This window comes from Dermatophagoides pteronyssinus, unplaced genomic scaffold (genome assembly GCF_027571235.1).
Source record: "Dermatophagoides pteronyssinus isolate colony J.1.1.1.1 unplaced genomic scaffold, Derpt_VIB-CSIC_2022.12 sq0014, whole genome shotgun sequence".
NCBI lineage: Eukaryota > Metazoa > Arthropoda > Arachnida > Sarcoptiformes > Pyroglyphidae > Dermatophagoides > Dermatophagoides pteronyssinus.
Window position 1 is genome coordinate 429,303 of NW_027461538.1, and position 26,636 is coordinate 455,938.

General features: G+C 27.1%; 1 protein-coding gene across 4 annotated transcripts; it reads right to left on the reverse strand.

Moving 5' to 3' along the window:
• Positions 1-936: 936 nt before the first annotated feature.
• Positions 937-26,636, reverse strand: LOC113790266 (poly(rC)-binding protein 3-like). Of its 4 annotated transcripts, none has more exons than XM_075821917.1 (12): positions 26,502-26,619; positions 25,166-26,437; positions 11,966-12,391; positions 11,837-11,893; positions 11,659-11,775; positions 11,381-11,599; positions 11,178-11,306; positions 9,357-9,473; positions 5,814-5,892; positions 5,418-5,589; positions 5,212-5,331; positions 937-4,102 (listed from the first exon to the last, which is right to left on the reverse strand). In XM_075821917.1, the coding sequence occupies exons 3-12, from the start codon at positions 12,188-12,190 to the stop codon at positions 3,829-3,831; spliced, it is 1,509 nt and encodes a 502-aa protein (XP_075678032.1). In that variant the 5' UTR covers positions 12,191-12,391; positions 25,166-26,437; positions 26,502-26,619; the 3' UTR covers positions 937-3,828. The 4 variants fall into 4 exon arrangements, 3 of the variants coding, with proteins under 3 accessions (XP_075678032.1, XP_075678031.1, XP_075678034.1); XM_075821916.1 differs by having other exon boundaries at positions 937-4,105; positions 26,502-26,617; XM_075821919.1 differs by lacking the exons at positions 937-4,102; positions 26,502-26,619 and adding an exon at positions 4,802-5,046 and having other exon boundaries at positions 25,166-26,426.

The window sequence follows — 26,636 nt, forward strand, 5'->3', positions numbered from 1 at the left end:
TGATAATGGTTATGATGAAATGAAATGAAATTAGATTAATTAATGTCAAAAGTTTTCCACAAAAAAAAACAACAAATAATGATGATGATGATGTATAATTATAATTATAATAATTTAAAAAATATCGTGATCAATTATCATTAAATTCTTGTTGTAATTTTATACGATAATTATGAATTTATCAATAAATTATTATTATTATTATGATTACTGTTATCATTATTTTCATATAATAATTTTGTTGATGATGATGATGATGATGATAATTTTTTCATATTATGATTATTATTATTATTATTATTAATACTGTTATGTTGTAATGAATATTTTTTAAAATCAAATGTTGATGATGAATTCATTGAATAATGATGATGATGCGAATGTGTATATAATGGATAAGCATTTTGTTGTTGTTGTTGTTGTTGTTGTGTAAAAAAATATGCTCCATTTGTTTTGGCTGCCAATGTTGCTGTTGATGGTGATGCTGAATGATAATGACCATGAACATATGGTTGTTGTTTATTAAATTGAATTTGTAAATTTGTACATTGATTATTATAAAAAGAATGCGGATGATGATATGATGTATTTTGACCATGATAATTAAAATTATCCGAATTTAGTAATGATGATGATGATATGGATGATATTTTTTGTTGTTGTTGTTGTTGTTGTTTTTCATCTAATAATATTGATTGATTAATTGATTTTGTTATTGTTGATGATTGATGTTTTGTTGTATAATAGATTCTGTATTAATGATAATAACGTAATTTAATGTTTGAAAATTAGAAAATTAGAAAATTGATTTGCTGGCAGATGTTATAAGGAAGGAATGGAACGAAAGGCATAAGCCATAATTGAAAACATCACACAGGAGAGAAAAATACGCGCAAATTAAAAGTTTTTCAAGAAAAAAAACGAATTAGAAAAGAATCAATGCAAAAACAAAACAAAAAAAAACGTTTTTTATTTTTATTATCATTTCTGAATCAGAAATATCAATTATCAATGATTTTTGTTTATAGAAATTAATTTCGTTTTATTTGTGTGTGTATCAGTCTGTCAATCAGTGTGTTCCAACAAACTTCGTATGATGATTATTATGGTTCCAAAAACAAAAAACAATCAATGAATGATATGATGTTTATATAAAGGAGAAAAACAATATTTGTTTGCTTTTGTTTGTTGATGAGAATTCAGGTTGTTTGCCAGCGTTTCGTGGTTGTACTCTTCTGGTTTGTTGATTTGATGAATGTAAATTTTTTATGAAATCGATTTGAATTTTTTTTTAATTTTTATAATTTGAAAATTTATAATAATAATGGTAATAATGATGATGATTATAAATTGATAATGGCGATGATTAAAAGTTTTATCGCAAAAAAAAAATTATAAATGTTCCATGTGTGTGTTTATTCGCTGGTTAAACGCTGTTGATGATGATGTTTTTAATGATGATTAAAAATAAATGAAATGAAATGAGATTGATCATAATGAAATATATAATTTTCTTCGTTTGTTGTTTGGAATTGTTTATTTTGTATAAAAAAAACCCGAATAAAATCCGTTCGGAAATTAAAATGCTTTTTTTGTTTTGTTTTTGGTTTTTTTGGTATTTTGTAGATAGATTGCACAGGTTGTAAAAAAAAATCATTTCGTTTTTTTGCCTAAATAAATAATTATTTGGTCGTATTTTTTTTTTTTTTTGCTTTGCTTTGATAATCCAGAAATTCTCTCTGCTGTTGTTCACGTTGTTTGAAATTGGCAAAAAAAGCCCGAAGCAAAGCGAAAAGAAAATATCTTTTTTTTTCTTTTTTTTTTTTTGTTGAAGAATTACGTTATTATGTCTGGAGGATTGTTTCACAAATCAATTATTTGCATTGCAAGTTGTGTGTGTGTGTGGGTGTTGAATCTCCAAAACAAATATATCTCGGGAGTGAAAAAAAAGAAACAATATGAAGAACAAAAAAACAAATCCGAAAATATTGGTCAGATTTGTCTGCCGATTTTTTTTTGTTGTGTATGTTTGCTTGTGTGTATGGTAAAATGATAATGATAAAGCCAGAAGCAAATTGAGAAAAGTAAAATAAAATATTGTATATCCGGTTTTTGTATAAATATACGAGAGAAAAAGAAACAGCAAAACCCAGAAAAGCAGAATAATCAAAACTGAGATTTTCAAAATGAAAATTTCACTTTTTCTGTTTTGTTTTGTTTTTGGTTTTAGAATTCAGAATAAATCAATTTGAAAAAAAATTTAAATTCAATTGTGAAATGATCAGGTGTTTTGGTGATTGTGTGTATGTTGAAAGAATCATTTTGTTTATCATTTTTTCCTTTTTTTTTGGATAATTCGGTTGATCAGAATTTTGTTTCTGGTTTGGTTTTATTCATCTCATTTTAGTATTTTCATATAAAATAATAAAATAAATCGGACAGATATGGATATATATTTTGAACTTTTCAGTAATGTAATGTATTTTGTTGATGGTGGTGTTACAAATTTTTGTTTTGTTTTTTGTTCAGGCAAACAAATATATAAGCAGATTGTGTGTGTGTGTTGAATGTATGTGAATTTGTTCAATTTGATAAATACAGAAATAGGGAAAATGACAGCAAAAATAATAATAATAAAAAAGGATAACACAAAATGGACATATTGTCATCATCAATAATCAATCAATCAAACTCCCATACAGAACAATCGAAATGCAAAAAAAAAAAAAAGAAAATTAGCTCGATATTTTTGTTTCCATTGAAAAAAAATGATAAAATATATATAAAAGAGAGAATCTTTGTTTTTGGGTTTCCAGTGTTTCCGGCAGAAGAAGAAGAAGAAATAGAAATACTTATAATACAATTCATCATCATCAAAATAACTGTTTGCTACCTATATCACCCACAAACAAACATTATTTTTTTTTTTAGAAAAAAAATGCAAAAGTAAAAAGTGAAAAAACAAAATGGAAATTTTGAAAAAAAAATTTTCGCTTGTTTGTTTGTTGTTTTTGTTGTTGATAATTGTAATCGCCATTATGGATCTACTGTGTGTGTGTGTGTGTGTATGTATGTTTGTTTCTAAATATAATAATAATATTTACCTAAAAAAAACCAATTTTTATTTATGTTCTAAAATTCCATATAAATATTCTGTGGTTAATCAATAATAATAATAATAATAATGATAAACGATAATCTCATTGCACAATGAATGAATGAATGAATGAATGATGATGTCAGGAAATTTTTTTCCTTCTTTCTTTCTTTTTCTCAATTTTACACATTTATTTATTTATTTATTTTGTTTGTATTTGTGTATAAACAAAATAGAGAAAGAAAGAAAAAACAATGGAAATAATATGGTTAATGGTTTACAGATAAACGTTTATCACGAGATTAATATATTTTTTTTTTTAAAATTCTCGTCGAATTAGATAGAAAGAAAGTCTGTAATTTTTTCAATTTGGATCGTTTTCGCTTTGACAGTTCAAACAATGATAATGATGATGAGTATTTTGTTTTTTACGAAAGAAAATAAACGATTCGTTAATATAAATGGTATGTAGAAGATTAGTGTGTGTGTGTATGTCTTGTGAGTGTAAAAGTAGAAATGTTTCCAATAATGATTAAATTGATTAAAAACTGATGTTATTATCGGTTGATGATGATGATGATGATGATCGACGGTGTGTGAAGAAAAATGAAACAAAACACAAGATGATGCGGTTGGTTGGTTGGTTGGTTTAAGGGATACAATCGCAAAACATCGTTTATCATTTTGTTTTTTGTCTTTTTTCGTTATTCTTGAATTTGTTTTGGTCGAAATCAATATGGTGCATATTTACGATCATTTTTATTCGATTTTGATGTTGAACCATTTGAAATAGTTGTTATTGATTGAATATTATGTTTAGATAGATTACCGGTTGTATATAATTTATTAGCATTATTTGAAACAGCAGCAGCAACAGCTGCCATTGCTGATAATGAATTTGTTTGACCGGTTGTTGATAATGTTGATGCATGAGCTGCAGCATGAGCAGCAGCCGCAGCATGATGATTTGTTGTTGATGTTCCGGTATTGTTCAATAAACCATTACTACTATATTAGATTTTTTGTTAACCCCACAACAACAACAACAACAAAATAACATAGAAAATAAATAAATACAAAGAGAGAGAAACAAATCCAGAATTTCAATTTTGCGTGTATCACATGAAATGAAAATACAGGTAAATAACGGATTATTAATTGGACGATTATAACAGACAAAAAGAGTAGAATAAAATAGATCAAAATAGAATGTGAATGATAGATAGATAGAGAAAAAGAGAGAGATTTAGTGAAGAGAGAGGCAATCGGGCCAGTTTATCGAAGATATTTTTTTTGGACAAAAAAAAGTTGGTGTTTGTTTGTTTGGTGGCAAAGGTTGGTGAGCGATTGTTTTTTTAAATATTGATTATTTTGGTGAGGATTCGTGGCAAATTATTATTATCGTTATTTGGATGAGATAGGAGGCGGACGGAAGTTTTTTTTTGACAAAGACCAGGTTGGTTGGTTGGTTGGTAATTTCGGTTGGCATTTTCAATTTGATATTTTTTTATTTGGGCAGAAAGAGAAAATGAAAAAAAAGAAAAGAAAAAAAATAGAAAAAAATCAGCAATTAAAAAATTGATTTTTTTTGTCATTCAAATCAAATTCAAAAGTTATCATTATCATTTCCATTGAAATATTTGTAAATGAATCCAAAAACAAACAAACAAACAAAAACGCAAAAACACAAAACGACAACCAGGATTTGATACGATAAATTAGAAATTATAATTATTCTTTTCTTTTCTTTTTTAAATTAAAAAAAAAATTTCATTTCAAAAAAAACAAATAGACATTCGAAATTATAAAATTATAAAAATAAAAATGTATAGGTAAAAAAATTAACCCGCAATGCTCAGAACATTTTGTTTGTAAAAAAAAATTATAATTTATAATCTTCATCAATTAGTGTGTGTGTGTCTGTTCCGATATGTGTGGTAAATTTTTTTCTTTTATAATTTTTTTTGTTTTGTTCATTATTATTGGCGAAGAAATTCAAAAAAAAAAAAATTCATTTCATTACGAAAAATTTTGTAAATTTGTTTAAAATATTCGATTGTTTTGTTTTGATACTAATTTTTTTTTTTTGGTCAAAAAGGTAAAACGAAATTTACCTTGTTGCGATGAGGTATTGAGCCAAATTGATTGCTTCAGGTGTACCGCTTATTGTTATTGTACGATCTTTTGTTCCTTCTTCACTGCTATTGATTTTAATTGTTGCACCGGATAATTGTCTATGTTTTTGATGATTTTGTCCAAAGAAATAAAGAGAGAAAAATATTATTCAATCAAAAAATCAATCAAATATGAAAAAAATTACCTAATTTCATTAATTTTCGAACCACCTTTACCAATCACCGAACCAATAATATCATTGGAAATAGTCATTTCGGTGGTGAGAGTAGCGACCATTCCTGGATTGTTGGTGGTGGCGGTATTGCCGTGGTGGCCCATAGAAGCGGTTGTGTTTGCTGCCAATGTGGCCAATGTTGCTGCAAAAATTTTTGTTTTTCAAAAAAATTGAGAAAATAAATATAAAAAAATTGTAAATTACAAAATACAAAATACACACAAAAAATCAAAATCAAATAAACCTAAAAATAATGTAAAATTAGGATTGTAATAGAGCCATATGTAATGATAAAAAACGATGCTACCGTAGGCAAATTATTTTTTTTTTGAAAAACAAAAACAAAAAATAATGAAAAAATAATACCTTGGGGATTGAGGGAGCCAACGGCCTGTCCAGGAAGGAGAGGAGCATGCTGCAATGCCAATCTATGAAGCTTTGTGAGCTTTAAAATAACGTTATTTTTGTAGGTTTTTGTTCAGTGTGTAATGGATTGTATGGCGCAATTTTTTGGTTGGTCCAAAAGTATTTTTGGTATTTTTTTTTTTGGTTTTTTTGACAGGATTTTTTTCAGGTTCAGGTTTTGATTTTTCATTTCATCGATTGATTTGGTTGGATAGTTGGTTGATATATGGTATATTGATTGATGAAAATTCATGGCAAAAAATTTTGGAAAAAAAAGAAAGAGAGAAATGAAATTGATCAATATATTGTGATTAGCATTTGAACAACAACAAAAAAAATATTGAAAAATGAAAATGAATAAACAAAACAAAAAAAAGTTTCAAAATTTTCATTCGATATTCGACACTGTGTGCCTGTGTGGGCGTCATATATCTATGTGTGTTTTGTCACAATAGATTTGACCAAAAACACATTCAATTGCCTAAAATTTTTCTCGCTAATTTGACTCGTTCATACAAATACAAAAACACACACAAAAAAGACAAATCATATAAGATAATCATAATCAAATTAAGAATGGATAGTAAGAGTTGGTTGTTTGGATAGATAGATAGATAGTTGGCATTGGATGGATGATTGTTTTTTTTGAATTTTGGATGGTTAGTTGATTGATTGATTGATTGATTTCAATGAATGAATGTTGGATTAGAAAGGAACGACGAAGGATAATAATGACAATAATGGACAAACGGACAACAAAGATCAACGTTTGGTTTGTTTTTTGGATTTGGATTTCGTTTTTTTTTTTTTGGCATACAATTTCATCAAATCACTTACAAATCCAGGTGAATATTGTGCAGTTGATATGTCGAGAAATGTATGTGATGGATTTAAAATACTATTACCACCACCGCCACCACCACCACCATTTGATGATGATGAAGATGATGATGATGGTGTTTGTGGTTGTTGTTGTTGTTGTGATAATGATATCGATTGATGATGATCAATAATATTACCTTGATGATGATGATGATTTATACCACCATTACCGGTAACAATTAATTGATGTTGATGATGATTAACAGGTGATGATGATGATGATGATGATGATAATTGATTTGGTGGTTGTGGTGATGATGAAAAATGTGATTGTTGTTGTTGTTGTGATGAATTTGATAATTGTCTTGTTGTTGATGTTGTTGTTCCATGATGATGTGAATGATGATTATAATGATGCTGATGTTGATGTTGATGATGATGCGGATGAGGATGATTATGTGAATTAAGTTGATTTAATTGATTAAAATGTTGCTGTAATGCACAAGATTGTACTGCTGCTGTATCAAAATATGATGCAGCAGCAGCAGCAGCGGCAGCAACGGCAGCAGAAGATGATATGGTTGGTGGTGGTGCATTAAAGGCCTAATTTTATTTTTTATTTAGTTTTTTTTCAAGGTACATCAAGGTAGGTGATACATGATGGTAAGGTTATGATGATGATGATAATCAAAGGTTTAAAGAGTAAAGACAATGGGTAAAAAAAGATTTACCCGGTTTTTTTTAAATCAATCATCATCAACAACAAGGACATTGGATGACATGCAAATTATCGATTTCGGAGAGAAAAAAATTGGAAAATTTATCAAAAATGAATGTGAAAGAGTAAAGGACAACGAGAAAGAAAAAAAAAGTCAAAAAGGAAAAGGTGAAAGAAAAATACAACAAAGAATGAATGAATGAATGAATATTTTTATGGAATAAATTTCATTGATTATAAAGATCATTTGATTTATTGGGCAAACAAATTTCGACAGAACTTGGTAATTTTGAAAGAATTTTTCATGAATAAAAGCCAAACAAACAAACAAAAAAAAGTTCAAAATGATTGACTTGAACATCGTCGTTCCAAAGAAACCAAACATTCAAGGAGAAAGAAAAACTTTCGATCAAGAAAAAAAAACTGGGGGAACTCTTGTCAATTCTGGTTAAATTTTCACAATTTTACAGTACATTCTTCTGATGTTTGGAACCAGATTTTTGAAATTTGGTTTTTTTTCTCATTATCTGGAATTTTTTCAACATTATTTAATCGGTAAAAGAAGTGAACTTCAAAAAAGAAAAAAAAATTTCTGAAATGTTTGTTCAAATATTCGAACCTAATGATAGAAATTGATTTTTTCCTGTATCAGATTAATTTCAACATTGAACAACATTAGATTTGTATTTGGTTGTCATCTTGTTATTTATTTATTTATGTCTGAAAAGAAATTGCAAATCATCAATACGACGATAATGTTCCAAGAAAGAAAAAATAAGCCTGTAAGTATTCTTACAAGCAGTAAATTTCTCTTCAACAAACCAATTGATTGGTTGGTAACAAGTAAAATAAAAAAAAGTTCACTTTACCATCATCACTAATCATCATCATTAATTTATCAATTGCAAAAAAAAAAAAAAAAAAAAAATACAAATCGATCAAATGCATGATATAATGATGATGATCATCATCATGATGATGATAGTCGATAGTCATCCAATTTGGATTCAAATCAAACAAGCAAAAAAAAACAAATAAAAAAGTAAAGATCAATAAAGAAGAAAACCAAAGAAGAAACAAAAAAATAGAGAAAAGAGACACTTGTCCATGAAAAAAATCAATATATAGTAGTTGCTTGTTTGCTGAACAAAATACTAAAAATATTAACAAGATGTCATATTATATTGAAACTTTTCAAGTTTTTCTTGCTTACTTGCTTTCCTTTATTATTATTATTGGTATATCAACTATGAGGGTTGCTGTTGGAGTGCACACACACAAAGGACATTATTAGCAACTTTTTCCACACAAGAAACACGAATACATACACTAAAAATAAAACCAATTATATCAAATTCTCATCATTATGTAAAGAAATACTGTTACACATACAAATAACACATTCATTAATTTCGTAAAAATTTATTCTATCTTTGTTTACTGGTACAAGAGTCCCAGGACTTCGTGCCATATTTATTTTCAATTAAATTAAAACTATGAGGGTCACTCACACAAACACAGAAAGCAAACTAGACCAGAAAAAAATAACTACTATTAATTGTCATCCAATTATCTTTGAAGCAAAATTTATATATTTGTTAAACGAAGCACAAACATAAAAAGAAAAAGAATCTTGTGTAAAAAAAAAAATAATAATAATAATGCTGGAAAAAAGTGGACGCCAGACAATTGGACCAGAAAATAAAACGACGACAACGACAAAGTAAATTAGAATAATTTTTTCTTTCGTTGGACAAAAATCTGTGTAAAAAAAATTTGAAATATTTTCACAATGATAAAGCACACACAGACAGAGAGAATAACGACGAACATCGAACAGAAGTTTTTTTTTTATTTTTTGTGAAAAAAAAATTCTTTTCTTCCTTCCTCACTTTTATTTTCTGACAATCGGATATTATTATTATTATGATATTTTTTCAAAAGAAGAAAAAAGAAATACTTACATCTGGATGTGGAATTGCAAATTGTCCCTGTATCGTATATGCTTGTCCACCAGCAAAAAATACCGGCGGCATTGCAGGTTTAGGACGGTAAGGAATGGTAGGGCCTTTTGGTGGTGACTGAATAAATGAATGAATGAAGATGTTGAAGAAATGAAATGAAATCCATTTTTTCCAGGTTTTTTCATTATTCCAATTTTGAAAATATATAAATGAATAGTGTATCCATGGGCATCCAAACGTAAAAGATGAATGCAGGTATGATGTTGTTGATGATGAAAAAAATGATGAAAAAAGAAGAAAAAAATAGCCATTAGATTTAGTGAAAAAAAAATTTGTCGACATTGTAACAAAAGAAAAGAAAAGAAAGAAAGAAAGGTAACATCAACAGCAAGGCAACAAATTTAAAAAAACATTCATTTTACGGATTTTGTTCATGGATGCAGAATATCTATAATAGGGGTTTCACACTAGCAGCAATGTGAATGAAATATTTCAAATGCAATATTTCAGTCCATTTCAACCTTATGGGCTGAAATATTTTCGTGTATATATTTCATGAAATATTGCTGTAGTGTGAAACCCCTATAACAGAAAAACCATACCAATAACAACAACAACAACAACAACAAAAAGTAAAACGAGGAAAAAAGAAAGGAAATTCTGTTTTTTTTTCAATCTTGCATTCAATCTTTGCAAAAAGAGAAAATTCTAATCAACAAAAAAAATATATAAAGATTTCTCAAAGGATTTTACCAAAAAACAGAATAACAGAAAACACCATAATAATCATCATCAAAGAATTTTTTTTTTTTTTTGCAAAGATTAAGAATGAATTTGTAAACTCCATTATTATTATTATCATTATTCTTTTTTTGAGGCTAATAATATGGAAAAAAAAGATAGATAAAAAAACAGCATAAATACAAGAATATTTATCAACCAAACAAACAAACAAAAAAAAGGGTTAGTTTGGTTAGTTAGTTTTGCCATTTGATTCGACAAATGATAATTTGTTTTGGTTATTTGAATTGCCATTGTATTTTTGCCACTTGAAAATGGGTGAAACAAAAAAAATTCGTGCAAATGTTTTCTTTTAAAAAAGCATCCTCATTATTATTATTATTACTAAGGTTATATATTCTCCAACCATTGATGATAATTAAAGCGTTTTTTTTGTCTGTTGTCCTGCTTCTCGTCCTAATTACTATCTTTCTCTCTTTCACTATACATATCAAACAATGTTGGATGATGTTTTTTCGTTTTTCTATTCTGTATTTGTTCAATATTGGTGTATGCCAAACCAAACGAAACGAAAAACTGAACAGAACCGAGAATCAAATGGAATGAAAAGAATGAAAATTTACATGATGAGCGTTTTTCTCTCTTTCTCTCTCTCTCTGAATATTATTATTATTATGTGTTTGTTGTGGGCCATAATATTAATTAATTTTTCCATCTCTCTCACTCTCTCTGTGTCTCTATTTTGCATCCAGAATATAAGGGAAAATTTTTTTCCGCATACAAAAAAAAATTCGTGGAAAAAAGAAGAATTCAACGAAAAAAACGGTTTCCATTTTCATTATTGTTATTATTATTTGGGCTGAATTTGAAATTGTTGTTGAGAAAAAAACAAACAAAACAAAAAACAAAACCCCGAAAAAAAGAAAGAAATCAACAACAACAACAGCAAAAACAACAAAAGATTCTACAGAAAAAAGTTGAAACAAAAGATGCTTATATTCAATGTGATTACAATGGATATTGTGTGGATTTTTTTTCAATTGATAAACAAAACAAAAAAAACAAAGCAAAAAAACATACCTCCAACATAACACAGCAAATTTGATAGATGCTTTTTGTTATTGAATCAGCTGAACCGGATAATGTTACAGCACGTTCAGTTGAATTTGGTAACATTTCACTAGCAACTTGTATACTGGCACCGGTGATCTGGATAAAACAAATAGAGAATCAAATCGTTAAATTGAAACAAAAACGATATAGATTTGTGTAACAACACATACTTCACGTATTTCTTTTATTTTCGAACCACCTTTACCAATTAATGATCCACATTGGCTTGCTGGTACAATTAATTTTAATGTTACAGGCATTGAAATTGAATTCTGTTTGCCATTTGATGATGATGATGATGTTGATGATGATGTTGTTGATGATGCCATCGTTGTATTGGAAATATTAAAATTTGTACCCATTCCCATTGTACTATTATTATTGGCATCCTTTAAAAAAATTGAAATTTTAAAAAAACTTTTCAATGAAAAAAAAGATTCGTTTTTACCTCTTCAAATTTACGTGCAATCATAGCGAATGCTTTTAATATTGATTCAGTTGATCCAGTTACAGTTACAATACGTTCAGGACATGAACCATCCGAAATGGTTATTTTTGCTCCACTCTATATTTCGGCGGGAAATTTCAAATTAATGAAATCAGAATCATCAAACAAACAAACAAACCTCTTCACGAAATTTTTTAATATTATCTCCTTTTTTACCGATTATACTTCCAACTTCCTAAAAGATTTCGGATTAAAAAATTTTGTTAATTTGAAAGTTTTTTTTTCGTAAAAACAAAAAAATTCCTACTTTTCCTTGCATAATCAAACGAATTGTTAATGTTACTGATGGTTGTTGATGTTGTTGTTGTTGTTGTTGTTGTTGACCAATAATATTTCCATTTCCACCACCACCAACAACTGTAGCAGCAATCACCGAAGTAGCATTTGCATTTGAATTTGTTGTCGATGTTGTTGTTGTTGTTGCTACTGTATTATTGGCCATTTCGTTTGCTGTTGTTTGTACTACATTCATTTTTTTAGTTAATTTGTTATAATTTTTCAGTCAAAAAAAAAGTATCGTCGTTGTTGTTGATTTATAAAACAAGTAAAAAATTTATAACAATAATAATAATTATAAACAAACAAACAAACAAAAAAATACAACAATTTAAACAAAGAATTTGGACGAAATTATTTATTTCACAAATATCGTTGTCGAGTTATTCTGCTGCTGCTGTTTGAGGGGAGAGAAAAAAAGAGAAAAATTAATCATAAATTCAAATTAAATAAAGAGAATTTGGTGAGGAAAATTTCATTTGAAAAATGAAAAATGAAAAAAATGATAACCAACTATCAAACAAACATCCGTGGCTTTTTTTTTGTCACTAAATTCTTATCAAGACATTTTATTCTTATGAAAATTGAATCAAGAATCTATCCATAAAAAAAGGTTAATTACGAATGAATTCAATGTTGAAGAATTGTAATTCAATTTTCGTTTTTTCAAATCAGTTTTTTTCTTCTTATTCTTTATTAGGGGCTATAATTATGTATGAATGAATGAACAAAACGAACGAACGAAACGAACATTTTTTTTCTTCTTTCTTCGAATATAATAATTGTGTGTAATGACATGATTCTTGTGACGAACAAGAAAAAAACCAACCAACCAAGCAAACCGAATCAAAAAAAAACCAGCAAAGATCATACATAAATAAAAATAGGAACCTTTTTCTTATTATAAGAAATCAACAAGAAGTTAGATGATGACATTATTATGTGAACCACAAAAATATGGAGAAAAAACAGCGAAAAAAAAATCTTGAAAGTTAATGTTCCATGTTAGAAAATGGAAGAAAAACGAACCGAATATAACGAACGAACAAGAAAAAGGAATTGATGATGAATTTGAATATATGAAAAAAATGATGATGAAGACGATAAAAAGAAATCAAGAAAACTTCAGGAAGAAAAAAATTCCACGTGAATGAAAAAAAAGTAGTTTATTTCGGGAAAATAGAAGCAGAAGAAGCAGAAGAAAAACCACTTGAATTTTGTTAATGTATTATTATTATATGCAGGAATATTATATAAAAAGATAAAAATTCAGAATAATTTAGAATTCAAACCAATACAAAATAAAACGAAAAAAAGTCAAGTATTTTTATCATCATCATCATGATGAAATTAGAGAATTTCTTTTCTTTTCATTCATTCATTCAGTTCTATATTCATTTCAAAAACATTAACATTGCAATTGCTTTAATCATATTTCCATTATCATCATCATCATCATCATCACTGATGATGATTATTATTACGAATTCTTGTGTGTGTGTGTGTGTGTGTGTCTCTTGAGAGAAAATTTAAGGGGGAAAAAACTGATGAAGAAGAAATGAAAAAAATATGGAATGCACTCACTCATTCACTCACTCAAATATACACACTCGCAAACAAACAAACAAAAATCGTTTGACAAACGTTTTGTTTTGTTAACTGTAGAGATATATAGAGATCATCATATTTGATAGAAAAGAATTAAAGAATAAGGAAGAGGAAATTCTTTTTTAATTGTGATTGTTGTTTATCTATCTGTATGCTATAGTTGCTTATTCGTATAAAAATAGAGAATCATCATTATTTTTAATTTTTTATTATAAAGAGAATTTGGTGAGGAAAATTTCATTTGAAAAATGAAAAAAAAATGATAACCAACTATCAAACAAAATTACAAACATTAACAAACAAACAAACATCTGTGGCATCTTTATCTTTGTCACTGAATTCTGATCAAGACCTCATTGTATTCTTATGAAAAAATGAATCAAGAATCTAAAAAAAGAATCAAGAATCTATCTATAAAGGTTAATTACGAATGAATTCAATGTTGAAGAATCGTATAATAATATAATTCTCTCAAATATACACACTCGCAAACAAACAAACAAAAATCGTTTGACAAACGTTTTGTTTTGTTAACTGTAGAGATATATAGAGATCATCATATTTGATAGAAAAGAATTAAAGAATAAGGAAGAGGAAATTCTTTTTTAATTGTGATTGTTGTTTATTCGAATATAAATAGATAGAGAGAAATGAGTTGAATCATCATCATCATTATCATTTAAACTCAAAACAAAACAAAAAAAGTTAATATGAATCCAGAAATGAGCCTAGAGAGTGAGAGAGAGAATGAAGCCAAGAATCAAGAAAATTTTTGAAAAAAATAAGCCAAAAGAATATTATTATTATTAGAATGACAGAATTGTCTTTTTCGTTGGTTGATTGTCGCTTGATTGTTGAATGATGATGACATGAATGAATGTCACATGTATTATACAGTGCGAAAAATGAACGAAAAAGTCTAGACAACGACAAGAACATAGAATATTTATAAAAAAACGCGTAATCAACGCGTTTTTAAAACGTTAGACTGGATTATAACAAAAGAATTATAATGATGAAAAAAAGTGTGAATTGTTAAGAATTTTAGTACAATGAAAAACTTTTCCTTGATATAAAATTGACAGTTTTCTCTTTTTTGATTTCCTCAGGATAAAAAAAAACAAAGACGACCTATAACCGCGTTTCGGTCTATTTACATACAAACAAGCAAACCGAAAACATATAGAAAATTCAAATGGATCAATAAATATGGGATTCGAGCGATATTGATTATGTAACACAAAAATGAAATGAAAAACAAAAAAGCGTGTGTCTGGGTAAATAAAAATCATTGTAAATTGAAATAATTGGATTAATAATGAAAAAATATTATTATTATTATTATTATGAAGATCAGAAAAATTATATGATTAATAATGTAAATGTAAATGTAATGAAAAAAAATGGTTAAAATCATAGACATTTGAAATCCCAAACATACAACAAAATAATTAATTATAATTTTCGTTGTTTTTCATTTCCATATCGAAATACACTATTTAAATGAAAATAAATTCATCATTGAAACAACGAAAAAAAATGTACCAATTTTTTTTCTTTTTTTTTGGTTCATTCATTTTGGTGGAGAGAGAGAGAGAGAGAGAGAAAGAGAGAGAAAATAATAATAATAAATTCCACAAGCAAACAAGCAAAAAATTCTGTTATTTTTTTTCATTATTGGATCACACACACACACATTATTCAACAAATCGAAATATAACGGACATGAATTGAACGATGAACAAAATGAATATCGAAGGAAACCTTACGGTTAATAATAATAATATTGTGCGCATCACATGATGCTACAGAGAAAAAGAGACTGAATGGGAATTAGAATGAATGAAAAATTCCAGTATATGCATGCAGCAGATAGACCACCAAAAATATACCTCCAATTTTTTTTCCGCTAGAATAGTTTTTCCGCTTTCACTCACTTGCTTGCTTTTGATATACACAAAACACACACACAAAAAAAAAAGAAGCAACACACGACATTCTGGAATTCCGCAAACAAACAAAACAAACAAAAAAACTCTTTGGCCTAGATGCATACATGTATTCCAAAAGTAATTTTTTTTAATTCATATGCATGATGCCTGTATATTGGTTATGGGGAATATATCCGTTGCAAAAAAAAAAATAAAAGTTACAACAGCTGTCAACAATGATCAAGATAGTTTGCTATAGCGATCATGATAGTTTGAAATCAAAAATTTTCTTCCACTAATAATGACTAACTTGTTCGGTTTTTTTTGCACATCATCATCATCGTTGCTTAATGATTATTATTAATAATAAAAAGAAAGACGAAAGTAAATTATAATAATTTCTATATATAAAGATGATGATATCATCATAGTTTTTTAAGAAAGAATATTATTAATAAAAAGATGAAAAAAAGAAGAAAAAACTTTTTTTTAAGGAAAGTTTTCCTGAAAAAAAAATATGAATATGAACCAACCAAGTGTTCATCAAAGAAAATTTCTGTAAATAGGAAGGAAATGTGTTTGTGTGGTGTGTGGTGTGCGTGTTTGTTTGTAAATAAAGATCATAAAATCTTTTTCGTTTCACGATTTAAATATACAAATTTTTGGTCTTTGAACAGATGCAACGAACGTGTTGTTGTTGTTGTTGTTGTTGTTGTTGTGGATGTTGATGATGATGGTTGATTGAACAAATAAATAAATTTTCATTTTCCAAAACGAAAAAAGTGTTGAAAGAATTGTTGTTTTTTTTCATTAAGTTCTTTGAGTTTGCGAACAAACGAAAAACATCGCATCAGTAAATCATTATTTATTAAAAAAGTAAAAAACCTTCAATAAGATTTTGGGTTGATGAAGATTTTTTTTGTGAAGATTAATGAATCCTATGGAAAAAATCAAAGAAGAAGAATCTTTCTTAAAATAGCATCCAAAGAGAGAGAGAAACAAAATTACCGAAAAAATTTCTGAATTAAGATTAATAATGATGAGAAAAAAAAGTCAGTGAATGTTGTAGTTTGGTAAAAACTTTGTTCAAAAAGAAAAAATGATAAAATATGTTTTCTCATTTTCAACAACCAGAAGAAGATATTATTGATTACATCATTTTGCTTGTTCTAGTTCCAAAGACTTTTTTATATTTTTCTTGCCTACAAAGATTGTAAAATTTAATTAAAGATAATTCCAAGAAACAGGCCAAAAAAACAAAATAAATAAATCATTCAAAATGTCGATATTGGATCAACAACATCCACAACAACAACAACAATGTCGCAAAGCTTTTTCTACCCAAAAATTCCAATTTAATTGCTTTTCGTCATCACCATCATCAACAACCAAACTAAACACAGAAAAAAAACATTAATTCTGATGAATAATGTTGATGATGATCAGAAGTAGCCATCACATTCTGATCAAATCAAAACAAACAATTTTGTTTTGGTTAATAATAAATAAAACGCGTTACAAACAAACACATAGAAAAAGATTAATTAAAAATCAAAAATCATTATCACACACACACACAGACAAACACACAGAGAGACAAACATCATTAAAGTTTTTGTATTTTATAAATAAAAAAAGATTGGATTTTTGTTTCAAAAAAATAATGTTCCAAACAACATCGTCATCATTATTGTCGGCTTAGACCTTTTTATTTTCGTTTGTCAAATCGATTTTTTGAAGCGAATTCGCTGAACAAATAATTGCCATACACGCCAATTATTCACAAATAAAGTGACAATTTTTTTTGCTTGTCAAAAAGTTTGAATTTTAAACTGGAAAAAAACTTTAAAATAAAATAAAATTTACAAACTTAAATCATCATCCATGTTATTACCCGAAATGATTGATTATCCATCATCGTACAACATTGTCAAAAATTAGTAAGAAATTAGCAAAAACAACAACAACTTGTACAACAAACATCCACCTACACACACACACAGACAAATTGAAAAAACAGAAGCCAAAGAATTTAAAAATTGACTAAAAAAAAACTCATTAAAATTGAATAAATTTTTTCTTTTCAGTCTTTCAAATGAATGAAAGAAAATCTTCTTACAAAATCTTTTGATTGTAGGATTTTTCTAAGTTTAAAAACAACCGAAAATAACCAAATGGAATCGACATTTTCTCATCATTAAGGTTTTTTTTTGAAAGAAAATTCCTGATGTACAGCAAAAACCGAAAAAATAACCGGCACTTTTTTGTTTTAAATGTCTGCTGTTATTGACTAGCAAACATTCAAACAGACAAACAAACTGACAACTATGATTATCATCAATTAGTTTCTGATCCTGTTTTGTTGTTGTTGTCATCTTTCAAACAAGATATATTGATTCATCATAATCATTCATTATCGTTTGCCATTTCTCTTCTTCTGTGCAAAAAAAAACAAGATGAATGTTCTCATTTTGCCAACTACCTACCAATAAAGTTATCAATAAATGAACAACAACGACAAAAGTAATAATGGATAATGGTCAAACCGTAAAAGAAGTTGATCAACAATAATAATCATCATCATCATTGATGATCGATTATTTTCAAACAACAAGAAAAATTGAATGAATGAATGATTAGCAAAAGCAAAAGCAACAAGAAGCAACAAGCAGAAAAAAAATTGGTCAATTCAATTTAATAATTAGATTTTCTTTTTTCTTCTTTCTTGTTCTTTCATATCACACATATAGATAGATTGATAATAAACATTTTAGATAGATTGATAATCGATTATTGATTCATTATCAAGATAAATTGAAGAAAAAAAGTAAGTAAAAACAAACAAACAATCATTGATGAATGGATGATTCAAAATGTATCAAGCTAATTTCCTATTTTTTTCGGTTCTTCATGATTATTATCCATTTTTCTTGTTAGATGTATTAATGGAAACATTTCAATCAAAGAGAGAGAAAGAAATAATCATCATTATTAAAAAAAAGAAAATAAGAAGATGAAAATTGGAAAAATTGGAATTTTCCAAGATAATTCTTCGAATAAATATTTACAAAAGAAAAAAACAACGACAACGACGACGACGACAACATCCGATAAAAGCTAAACCAACTTACAATCTCTGTTACTTTCTCTCTCCCTATCTCTCTATCTTACTTTCTATCACTTGTTAATTGAAGAAGAATATTATCACATTGAATGAAAAAAGATTATCAAAAAATAAATATAATGATTATATCAATATGATGATGATGATGATGATGATTATGATCAATTTATTCAATCAAATAACACAGTATATTTGCTTTCACATTAATATCTAAGTTTTATCAATAAAATTATCAACAACAACAACAACAACAAACAAAAACAAAAAGAGAGTGAGTAAGAGAGAGAGAGAGAGAGAGAGAGAGAGAGAGAGAGAGAATCAAACCATTAAGAATGATGATAATGGATGCGTATCAATCTTTTTCATTTATAATAAATACAATTAATTTTCAATGAAAGAAGAAATAAATAGGTAGTTTCAACGATTCATACGATGTATGAAATAGTTTTTCTTTTTTTCTACCAATATTACGTAAACGTAAACACACACATTACCTAAATAAATATACATCTTGAATAACGAAAAAAACAAAAACGAAAAAATAATGGATCACAAGAAAATAAATAGCCAAGGTGTTTTTGTTTTCTGTTTTCGTTTATTATTACATTGAACTAAATGACGATAAATGGATAGATCGATCGATAGATGGATGGATAGATGGATGGTAGAACATTATATCAAACGAAGACGACGACGACGATAAACATACAGCTAAATATAGATAGATTGAAATGAAATGAATTCGATCAATCTTTCTTTTTTACAATATTTGGCTGATTTGGTAAGTGAGTTGAGTGAAAATCGAGATCTTTTATTTTTTTTATCATAAGAAAAATGCGACAGATTGATATTGTGGGCCATAATAACCGAATATCCGAAATTTTTATTACCGATTTTTTTTTGTTTCCATTCATTTATCTTATTGGTTCGAAACGGTTCGGGAAAAGCAAGCAAGCAACGAATAAGCTAAAATGATCGGAAAGAAAAACAAACAAATTCTACAAAATCAAAAGAATTATAACCAAAAAAAAAAAACAAAAAACAAAAAACAAATTCCGAAAATATCTATAGGATCATAAAAAGGATATATTGGATTTTTTTTTAAAGAAGAAAAAATTTAAAAACATTGTAACGAAATTTTCCATTAGAATTCCTGGTTTTTTTCAAAAAAAACGACAAAAACGAATATAGTGGGTGTAGAAAACTGTACAGGTGAATGAAAAAGGCGTTTATGGCCTGTTTTGGTGTGTGTGTGTGTGTGTGAAACATTTTGGTGATCCAAAAACTTTTCTTTTTTTTTTGGTATAAAAGTCAAGTCAGATATATAGGTTGTTTGCAGCTTCAGATTCTTTCTATATAATCATCAAAATGATAATAATTTTCAAATGACGATCGGCTTTACTTATGAATCAAATGTGAAACTTGTAAGTAAACGAAAAAACCAATTGACAAAACAAGCATGGTATTAGAATTGTGAAAAAAAACAATGTTAACGATAATCCAAGATAATAGTTTTTTTTTTGAATTTTACAAACAAACAAACAAACAACAACAACAATAAATGTAAAAATGAATTCGTGTTTAGCATTCAAAACAAAAAAATAGGATTCTTTTTCACCCCAAAAAAATATACGATGTTATTGTTTTGTTGTTTAAAATGATGATGATGATGATCCTTTTAAATCATAAGGATGCCATTTACACAACAACAACAACAACAAAATTACGAAAAAAAAGATCAACATTATTTGAAACAAATTCGCTATGCCATTAATATATAGATCATCATCATCTACAAAGACAAGAGTTGAAAAATATCGTAACGGAAAAAAAATCATTGTGTTTGTTTATCAATGTTGTTGTTGTTGTTGTTATTGTGTGTTTGGACAACATGTGTCATTTCAATGGTTTTTCGATTGTGCAATATGATCTTTGATTCAATGATGATGATGATGATAAATGAATGTTTGTATGACAAAGATAAACGGTGGTGAGATGGAAAAATGTCGACTTTTTTCATCAGTCCTTAGTTCATCACCATCATTTTCTTCTTTTTTTTGCTAAACAACAATACAAATGTCTTATCTATATCAACCTGATTGTCGAGAGAAAAGATTCTTTTTCGTTTTTCTCTCAACAAACTGCTATTTAAAATCTAGCAAGTTTTTTTCACAATCAACAACTAAAAGATGTTCGAGATCATCATCATCATCAAAGTTGAATATCAAAAAAAAGATTTATAAATAGAAATACACACACACATCAAAGCAAACCAAACCAAGAAGAAATTGAATATTAAACGACTATAACACCAACAACAACAACAACAAGTGTGATGGGCTAATAAAAGAAAAGAAGAAGAAAAAAATCAGCCCAAAATGACATTTTAATAATAATAATAAATGTATGTGTGTGTGTGTATTTGTCAGCAAGAATGTATTTGAATACAAAAAAAGAAAAGAAATAAAATGAATGAATGAAAAGATGTGAAAAACATTTCGATAAATTTTTTCTTCAATGATAAACGAATGTATATTGTGTGTTTTATGGACCGGGGTTGTGTTGTTGTTGTTTGGAAATTGATTGAAAAATTTTCGATTGTATTTTGGAATCATCCTGATGATGATGATGATGATGATGATGTTTTTTCATGAATGATTTGATTAAAGATTTTCAAATGAATTCAATTGAATGAAACATCTAATAATAATGAAAAATAAAAGAAAAATATTGATAATCCCAAATTTTATGGAATAGGGGTTTTTGTTTATTAAATTCAATTCAATTCAATTCAATCCCAAATGACAATATCAAAGAATAAATTTCAATGAAAATGAAAAAAAAATTGAAAATTCTTCTTCAATTCAATTTTCAAATAATAAAAAAAAGAATTTGAATTCAAACACTCAAAAGTGAAATAAGAAAAAAAAAGAGAAAAGAAAATCCCGGAATGTTCAAACATTCGTATTGATTCGTATATGAAAGATTATTATGTCTATTTAAACAGCAAAACAAAACAAAACAGAAAAAAGAATAAAACAACCGAATCTGATGATGTTAAAATAGTTTTTTAAAAAAACGTTTGTTTTTTTTAAGATTCTGTGCATCTTTACATTTTTACTATATAAAATGAATGAATTGAATGCCAAAATTTTAAATTAATATATTCAACCAACACACACACAGGACATAGACAAAAAACATTTTAATATGTATGACACTACAGAGAAGCATCAACAACTTTTGTTTTTTCCTCATGTAGTAGATGATTCTGATGATGATTCTGATGTCACCAATCACCATTATCATATTTTTTTAATGTATATAGCAGAAGAAGAAGAAGAATATTAACGAAAAAAAACTACTATATTAAATGTATAGTAATAACGTAGAGTAGCGATGGTGATGATGTTTGAAAATTATTATCATCATCATCATCATCAGTAGCCGAAAATGAAGAAAAAAAAACATAAATAATAAAGTGAGAAAATAATTGCATTTTTATTAAGCTAAACATCGCTGACATTTTCTCTCTCTCTCTCTCTCTCTCTCTTTAGGCTTCATCATAATGATTTGTTGTTGGAAACGATGATGAACATTAAAATAATGTATGTGAAATACACACATTATACACAATAATAATCATCATCAAATCTGATTTCATTCAAAACATATGATGATTATAATAACTGAATAAATATTCTTAATAATGTTATTTTAGGATTTTTGATTGTTATTTTGGCTGCTTCTGAATCCTATGATGATGATAAAATAATCTAAATGTTCATCATTCGTTTTTGGCAACCAAAAACACATAATTCTCAATGTAAAATATAAAAAAGAAAATAACTAGAAAAATTTTATATCAAATGTTGTTGTGGAAAAAAACAAAAGACCAAAAACAATCGATAAACAATTGATTGAATGATCATCATCATCATCATCAACATTACACGGAATCAATCGATTAAAAAAAAACATTCATTTGTGACAGTTTAAATTATTATTATGATCATTTTCAATTAGTTTTGTTTCGTTTATCATCACCACCATCATTCTTGTTATAAAATGACAAATGACAGAAATAATAATAATAATTTTTCAATTAAACAAAAGGGAAGAAAAAACATTAGAATCGCTTTATGATTATTCAATGATGATCAATCTTTTTTTTCTGGATTAAAAAAATAATTGAATTAAAGTCGAAATAGTCGTCATTGTTGTTGTTGTAACACCTTTTGCATGCTATAAACTAATTGATGAATGATAAATGACAACAACAACAAACGAACGACTAATCAAATGAAAAGAATGATAAATCTATGGTGAATTGACTTGGAAAAGAAAATTCATTTCAATTCATTTCAATTCAATTCAATTTATCATCATCAGCGGACATTTTTTGTTTCTTCTGTTTTGTTTTGGATTATCTTAAACACACACACACAGACAATGAAATAATTTTCTCACATTTAATCAAAAGAATAAGGAAGAAACAAAAAAGACTTGGAAGATTGTACATCAATTGTACGTTCAAATAGAAAAACAATAATATCATTTATCATTTTAAATGAATAATTTTCAACGACTAAGTTGTGAATTTTTGAAACCAAGTAAAACTGAAAAACTAAAACAAATATTCAAGACAAACATGATGAAAACAAGAAATTGACTTATTATCATCATCATCAAAAAAAAAAAAAAAAAAACATAGGTCAAATTCTGTGTTTGTAGCTTTTTTTTCCCATTTTCATTATTCGAATAACGTTCATTCGTTCATTCGAATAACGTGAAAATGTTATTAATCATTATTAGGTGGATATATAGTAAAACTGAATACATATTCGGAAACTGTATTCGGTTAATAATATTATCAATATAAATTAATAAATAATATATATATTGCTGTCATCAATAACCGGATAGTACCAGGCAATGTAATCTAGTTTCAAAGTAATATGATATTTGTCAAATCAGAAAAAAAACATCGATTATGGAGAGAGAGAAAAAGAAAGAAAATTATCAAAAGAAAAAAGATTAAAGAATCGATTGTATCGAAAATGTTTACATTTTTTTTTCATCATCATTATTATCATAAGGTCAACATTGACGGTCAACAATAAAAATTATCAAAAAATGATGAAAATCGAAATTGAATTTCAGAAAGTTTTTCCTCTTCTTTTTGTTATTTCACCGATTCGTAATGATGAAACATTGTCAATTATATGATTATTATTATCATTCATTGCGTAACCATGGTATAAATTAACCAATGTGAAATATTATTGCGAGAGAAATTGAAAAAACGAAAAAAAAAACTAAAAATAAACAGATTTTCGGATTTTAAAAACACACAAAAAAAAATTAAACAAACCATTTCAGTATACCTGATTCAAGTTTTACCGTCCATATCATCGCTATCCATCTTACTTTAATGGATTCTTATTTTTAATGATTCTATTTCATCATTTTTTTTTGTTTGTTTGTTTTTTTATTGTGAAATCGAATGAATGAATGAATGACATTAACAGATATCAGGACTTCAAATAAGAAATGATATACGAACAACAACAACAACAATATAATCATCATCATAATCTAGAATCCTGGATCATTAATTAAACTTTTTTGTTTTTTTTATCCTGGAACAATAACTGAAAATAAACAGCCGAAAAAAGAGAAAAAATTTATAATACTTTTACATTGTTAATTCAAAAATTCTTGATATAAAGATGACAATATGTCAATTAAGGGTTAACAAAATTCCCCCTCCCTCCGTACCAAACATTATTCATCATCATTGGATTCTGTAAGAAGAATCAGAAAACTTTTTGAATTACACATTTGAAAATTATAAATTCAATTTAATTCGTTAATAATAATCATCCAAAAACAACCAGGAACAAAAAACGAAGAAAGAAAGATTTTTACATTATTAAATGATGACTAAAAACTTTCTTGTTTTTCGTAATTTTGCATTAGATTATGATGATGATTATTAAGTTGTTGGAATTATGTCTTTTATCATAATAATGAATGTGTCTATGTTCGGCTAATAATAACCGAAATAATGTAATTGCAAATTTTTCTACCAAAGATTTATTCCTACATAGGTAGGTATACTACAGTGGTTAAGTTAGATAGATTTATTTTGTTAATAATAATAATAATGATTACGCGATTATCATTATAATTCTGATCAGAATTTTTTTCGAAAAGAAAAAAAACTATTAAATATTCCTAAATCACAAACACACACCTAGGCTAATAAAGAAACTGAACAGAACTGAAACTAAACGAAAAAAATGATTAATTTTAAATTACTTTGAAAAAAAAGTTTTTTTTTCTGCCCATAATCATCATCATCAGCAAATCGTTGTTTCAAAAGTTTTACTTTCTAAAAACTTAATCAAAATGAAAAAAATCGGTATAGAATTTAATTGCTATTCGAAGCACATTTAATTGAAAAAAACTATTTGAAAATTTTTTGTTTGACAAAAAAACCTACATATATTCTTTGTACTGATTTGAAATTTGTGTGTGTTGGACCAATGATTGGTGAAGGAAAAAAAACACGAAAAACATAAACATGAAAGAATTTGTCGTCATATGTTTTGGTTGTTGTTGTTGTTGAAAAAAAAGAAAATTCTTGATAATGTTGTTGTTGTTGTTGATAAAATGAATTCAATAGAATGTCATTTGGGAATTATTCACAATGCTGTTGTCGATGATGATGATGATGATAATGTTTCTTTTCTTCTTCTTGCTTGCTTTTGAATTAAATAATCCAATGGATCATTCAATCACAATTTCGTTTTCTATAGAATAATAATAATAATGATACGATCGATTGATTTTCAATCGATAAAATTGGTTTCTGGTGTGTGTGTTGTATGTGTGAACACAAATTATTTATTAATTCAATGACAATGATGATTATGAATGAATGAAAATGGTCAGCACAAAATTTAGTGATGATAATTGCCGGTAATGCCGGTGATGATTTTGAATATATCAATTTTGATCGATATGTGGTCAATCAATCAATCAAAAGAAGAAAAAAACACCGTGAAAAAACAAAAAATTCAGAATTTATCTTCTTCATAACACACACACACACACACATGTGACACGTAGATAATCAAATGATGGTCACTTGAAAGATGTTGCTTTTTTGCTTCTTGATGCAGTTAAGAAAAAAAGAGAACCGATTATGGTGATGTCACATGTAAAATCAGGTATTAAGAGATTTGGAGCAAGTCTTCAGCGATTATTTAATATCATAACCAAACGAAGAAAGAGATACATATATTTTTGGTTACAAATCGGTTGCCTGTTTGCTTGTTGTTTGTTTGGATCATCACCATTCAAAACATTTTGTTTTTCGTTTCATTTAATCATTTCATTTCTTTCTTTTTTCCATAGATATGGTCCATATTATATGATGTTTTTTGTTTTTGTTGTTTGTTGTTGTTGTTGTTGTTCTACGTATACAAGGGAATTATATGAATGAATGAATGAATGATGAATGATGAAAAATAAATTTGTCCAAAAGAAAAAAAACACATATATAAAACCAAAGGGAACAACAACAACAAGAAAGACAGAAGAAAGAAAGAAAGAAAATGGCAACGTCGTTTAATGACGATGATGATGATGATGATGATTGGATTTTTTTCTGATGTAAAAATGAAATGAAAGATAGACAGAGATGGCTAAAGAGAGAATGAATAAAAGATACCAAAAAAAAAGACAGGTTGTACAGGCTAGAAATATATCGCTGATGTGTAATAGAAATGAATTATTATTATAACAAACACACTATACACACACACTATACATACCAAATATTCACATGAGTTTATTTCTCAACTATTTGTTTGGTTAGGTTGGTTGGTTGTTTTGGTTGTGCAAGTATATACGTTTATATTGAACCAACAAAAATCAACAATAACAAGAAATCCATTTGAGATTGAACG

Bases quoted from the DNA above. Each gene is read 5' to 3' on its own strand.
- LOC113790266 (XM_075821916.1), bottom strand. From the start codon at position 12,190: ATGAATGTAGTACAAACAACAGCAAACGAAATGGCCAATAATACAGTA. The intron at 11,894-11,965 runs GTAGGAATTTTT...GAAATCTTTTAG, and splicing joins GTTTGATTATGCAAGGAAAA to GAAGTTGGAAGTATAATCGG. The intron at 5,590-5,813 runs GTATTATTTTTT...AAATTTTTGCAG, and splicing joins TGGCTCCCTCAATCCCCAAG to CAACATTGGCCACATTGGCA.